This window comes from Aptenodytes forsteri, unplaced genomic scaffold (genome assembly GCF_000699145.1).
Source record: "Aptenodytes forsteri isolate BGI_AS27 unplaced genomic scaffold, ASM69914v1 Scaffold390, whole genome shotgun sequence".
Classification (NCBI taxonomy): Eukaryota; Metazoa; Chordata; class Aves; order Sphenisciformes; family Spheniscidae; genus Aptenodytes; species Aptenodytes forsteri.
Window position 1 is genome coordinate 109644 of NW_008795631.1, and position 4221 is coordinate 113864.

General features: G+C 54.0%; 1 protein-coding gene across 1 annotated transcript in view; it reads left to right on the forward strand.

Annotated features, from left to right (window-relative positions):
* Positions 1 to 352: 352 nt before the first annotated feature.
* Positions 353 to 4221, forward strand: part of LOC103901568 (kinetochore-associated protein DSN1 homolog) — a 6419-nt gene continuing 2550 nt past the window's right edge. Inside the window, exons 1-8 of the mRNA XM_009282474.1 lie at positions 353 to 698; positions 1143 to 1216; positions 1424 to 1496; positions 1869 to 1956; positions 3357 to 3416; positions 3604 to 3675; positions 3789 to 3936; positions 4048 to 4169. Of these exons, the coding sequence (XP_009280749.1) occupies positions 461 to 698; positions 1143 to 1216; positions 1424 to 1496; positions 1869 to 1956; positions 3357 to 3416; positions 3604 to 3675; positions 3789 to 3936; positions 4048 to 4169 (875 nt within the window). The 5' untranslated portion in view covers positions 353 to 460. The remainder of the gene's footprint in view (positions 699 to 1142; positions 1217 to 1423; positions 1497 to 1868; positions 1957 to 3356; positions 3417 to 3603; positions 3676 to 3788; positions 3937 to 4047; positions 4170 to 4221) is intronic.

Consider the following 4221-nt stretch of genomic DNA (forward strand, 5'->3'; position numbering starts at 1 on the left):
GTTGATCTAGCCGCCGCGCCTCGGCGCTGCTGTTGCTCCGAGCTAGAAAGCAAAGCGCGAAGAACGGGTTCGGTGCTTCTGAATCCCTGGGAAAGAGCCTTTCCTCTCACTTGACCCTGCTAACGTGCTGATTGTGGCTGGGTTTCTCAGATCCTGGCCCTGGAGAGAAGAAAGTGGATCCTGAGCAGTTCCTAAAGCCACCGGACGTAACTGCTGTTAGCAGGAAGAACCTTAGTCCCTGTGAGACCGCCGGAGCGGCTATGAGGAAAAGATCCCACGGAAGTCCTACCCTCAGGAAAAGCCCCCTCGGACCTAGTCCCAAGAGGCTGTCCTGTGGCTGGTTTTCTCAGATCCTGGCCCTGGAGAGAAGAAAGTGGATCCTGAGCAGTTCCTAAAGCCACCGGACGTAACTGCTGTTAGCAGGAAGAACCTTAGTCCCTGTGAGACCGCCGGAGCGGCTATGAGGAAAAGATCCCACGGAAGTCCTACCCTCAGGAAAAGCCCCCTCGGACCTAGTCCCAAGAGGCTGTCTCCCTGGAGAAGCAGTCCCAGGAAAGACCATACGCTGAGTTCTTTTAACTTGTCCCCGAGACCGCTCGTCGCCACTCCTGAAGCCAAGCGTCGCTCTTGGTGTCGCTCGAGCCTGAAGGGGACAAAACGCCGAAAGTCTCTGCCTCCTGTTCACCAAGATGTCACTGGTACGCGCTCCGCTTCTTCCCTTTATCAAGGCCTCTCTCGAAACTTGTAGGGCAGCCTGCAGCAAGTTGAAATTTAATTTCATGGCACGACCTTTAGGGTAACGACCGTCTAATTGCCTTATTCCTAACTAGTAGCCACTGACGTCCATGTTGGCAGTGATCTCGGAGGTCCAGGTACTTGAGGATAAAAGGAGATGCTGCATTAACGGCTTCTGTAGACCAGTGGTTTGCAGTCTCTGCCTTTTTATTTCCATGGTTGAGCCTTAAGTGTGACTTTTCCCTGTTAGAAACTCTGCTTCTCTCTCTTTTTCCCTGCTCCTTCCATATCCTGCAAACCGCGCTCCTATACAACGACAGCTTTTAGTGTCTTTCAGGAACATTCCAGCCGTTTGCAGCTCGGTGTGAATTTAATTGTTCTTAAACAATTTTGTTCTGATTTTTCAGAATTAAGCAAATCAATTAGCCTGGATCTGCCGGAGATAGACCGGCTTTCTGTGCTGCTGTTGTCCAGTTTCCAGGTAAGGTCCTCTCTTTTAAAAAAGTGAATTGTTTTTCTCTTGCCTTTCTTCTGCCACTAAACGTACGTTCTGATTTGTATAACCGAGTTGTGAAATACGTGCGAGGGGAGGAGGGGCTCCTTTCTCCTTCCGTAACGAATCTTCCTACGGGCTTTGTCGTACTTCTCGGGGAAGGGCGCCAAGACGTTCTTTTCTACCTTCTCTTAGTTTTCTGCACAGAAGCTCGAACACGTCTTGAAGCAAACTGACGGCTTTAGCCCTGAGGCTTTCAAAGCTAACGGTAAGGTGTGCTGTTTGCGTCAGCAAGGGTAATCCTGAACTTAAAAATACCGGCCCTTCCCTCGCATCCTCTCAAAATGAAACTAGCCGTCTTCCAGAAGGGGTGGGTGCAGCCAAAAACACGGGAGTGATGTTTTTGGGATGCTCACAGGTTCTGGGAGGGAAGGCAAACGGGCACGCTGAAGTAAACCGTGGCCCCAGAGATGAGTTATTCTTTCAGAAACAGTGGAAGTAATAACGAGAACGCCTTCCGATAAGGAATCGGAGCAGCATCTGCAGGTCGGGAAGCAGCTTCGTTTCTCGGTACTGGTGATTTTCTAGGCAGTGGGTGCGAGCGTTGGTTTGTCCCGTTTTGTTTTGTCTTCGTCTCCAGTGCACTCGGTTTCAGAAGACCTGAAGCGGTACGTGCAGAAGTTGAAACGAGACGGGACACTGAAGAGCTGCGTAGAAGACCCTAAAGGGTAAGGGCTCCGCCGAAGGCGTCCCGTGTGGAGTGTAAGCAGTGAGTCGGTATCGCTTTTGGGGGCGGCGGGGCCGGAGAAGGGGGTAGCCTGAACACAAAACGCATCCGCTGCCGCGTAGGAGGACCTCGCCCTGCCAGCAGAAACCTTCCGAACCCAGTTGTGTCAAAATGCTTTGGGGTCATGTACACGTTTTAATTAGCTGGCTTCCCTCATCCAGGCAACGATAACGGAGCCAGCGAGGAAAGGCTGATAACCCTGCAGCTGTGCCAGCAGGGGGGGGGTGTGTGTGTGTGAAGCTTTTCAATGGGAGAGAAACCCACTGTATCATCCCGTTGTACACACGCAGGATCTGGAGAGGGGAGCGGTTCGTAAATCAAAGCCGGACCGAGTAAGATTTTGCCTGTTAAAACGAATGCATAAATATATATATACAAGTCACAGGTATATGCACACGGATAACGAGGATCGTGTATTTGGGGGATCGTGTAGCTGGGGTCGTTTAGCCTAGAGAAGAGAAGCCCCGGGGAGACCTTTGAGCGGCCTTCAGGGGGGCCCACAGGAAAGATGGGGGGAGCGTAGTGGCAGGAAAGAGGGTGGGTTTAGATCAGATAGTGGGAGGAAATTCTCTACTGTGAGGGTGGCGAGACAGTGGAAGAGGTTGCCCAGAGAAGTTGTGGCTGCCCCTTCCCTGGAAACGTTCAAGGTCAAGCTGGACGGGGCTCCGGGTGACCTGATCTGGTGGAAGGTGTCCCTGCCCGCGGCAAGGGGGGTGGAAGGGGATGAGCTCTAAGGTCCCTTCCCACCCAGAGCACTCTTACCACTCCACGATCCTTTTTTTTTCCTCCTTTTGCTTTACGGAGATGCTTTACAGTCATCTAAATTTGCAGGGGTTTACCCACAGCCCGTGGCCGCGAGGATTTGGGGGGCTGATGCCGTCGCTAGACAAGCAGTTCAGTGAATATTCGGGGGGCGTTGAGGAGGCCGAGGAGGCTTTCCTCCTTCGTACTCTGCAATTCTAAGCATTCAGCGTGGCTGCGTAAGCGCTGAGCAGGCACCAGCGCCCTTCCCACCCAGAGCACTCTTACCACTCCACGATCCTTTTTTTTTCCTCCTTTTGCTTTACGGAGATGCTTTACAGTCATCTAAATTTGCAGGGTTTTACCCACAGCCCGTGGCCGCGAGGATTTGGGGGGCTGATGCCGTCACTAGACAAGCAGTTCAGTGAATATTCGGGGGGCGTTGAGGAGGCCGAGGAGGCTTTCCTCCTTCGTACTCTGCAATTCTAAGCATTCAGCGTGGCTGCGTAAGCGCTGAGCAGGCACCAGCGCCCTCCGTGACATACGTGCGGAACGTATAGATCTCCCTGTGTCGTCCTGACGATGTTATCTGCGCTTTAGGATTTTACCGGACTCGGCTTTGGATGAGTCAGTGGCCCAAGTGAAGGAGTACATCGCCAGGTAAGGTCGACCGCCTGTGTGAGCTAAAGCTCTCAACGCCCAATACGGGTTTGGACACCTCTTCCCAGAGGGTATTTTGGGTGTATTTAATTCTTCGGCTGTTTTTTTTCTACGAGCCTGCGCCGTAGTTGAGCTTTACAGAGGGATACCCCGGGGTACGGACCCGTTCTCTCCTCTCGCCCCGCAGGTTCGCTGCCGAATGTCGCTCCTGGGATCAGCTCTTGCTGCGCTACCAGGAAAGGGCCGAGGGAACGTCCAGGTCTGGATTGTTGCCCCCCCCCCCGTCTTAAGCCGTTTGGGATTTGAAAAGAAACCGATTTAGATGATGCCGTCGGCCCTTTGCCTCACGGATCGACGGCTTCTGGTTCGCAGGCAGCTGGAGGAGTGCGAGAGGAAGGGAGGGCAGGCGGAGCCTCCCAATTACCTCCGGACGTCTCAGGCCGAAGTCCTCGGCAGCAAACCCGACTACCAGAAGATCCTGGATGACCAGGGGGAGGTCTTGAGCTGCATGGAGCTTGTGGTGAGCGGGTCTGGGCTGTTGGAGGGGAAGAGCGTTCTCCCCCCGGTCAGGATTTAGCCGTTTTTCATCTTTTTTTTGTGTGTGTGTGTGTGGGGGGCTTTGGTTTGGCAGCTCGACGAACTACAGCAAGCGGTGAAGCTGCTGCAGGCCTTCAGCGAGGACAGCCGGCAGTACCTCCGGTGCCTGTCGCAGCAGCTCGGTAAACGGGAGGCCCTGGGGGGCTGGGGGGGGGTGTGTGTGGAAGCCTCCGTGGGGGGGGTTAAAGGGGGGTTCACCCCCCCCCCC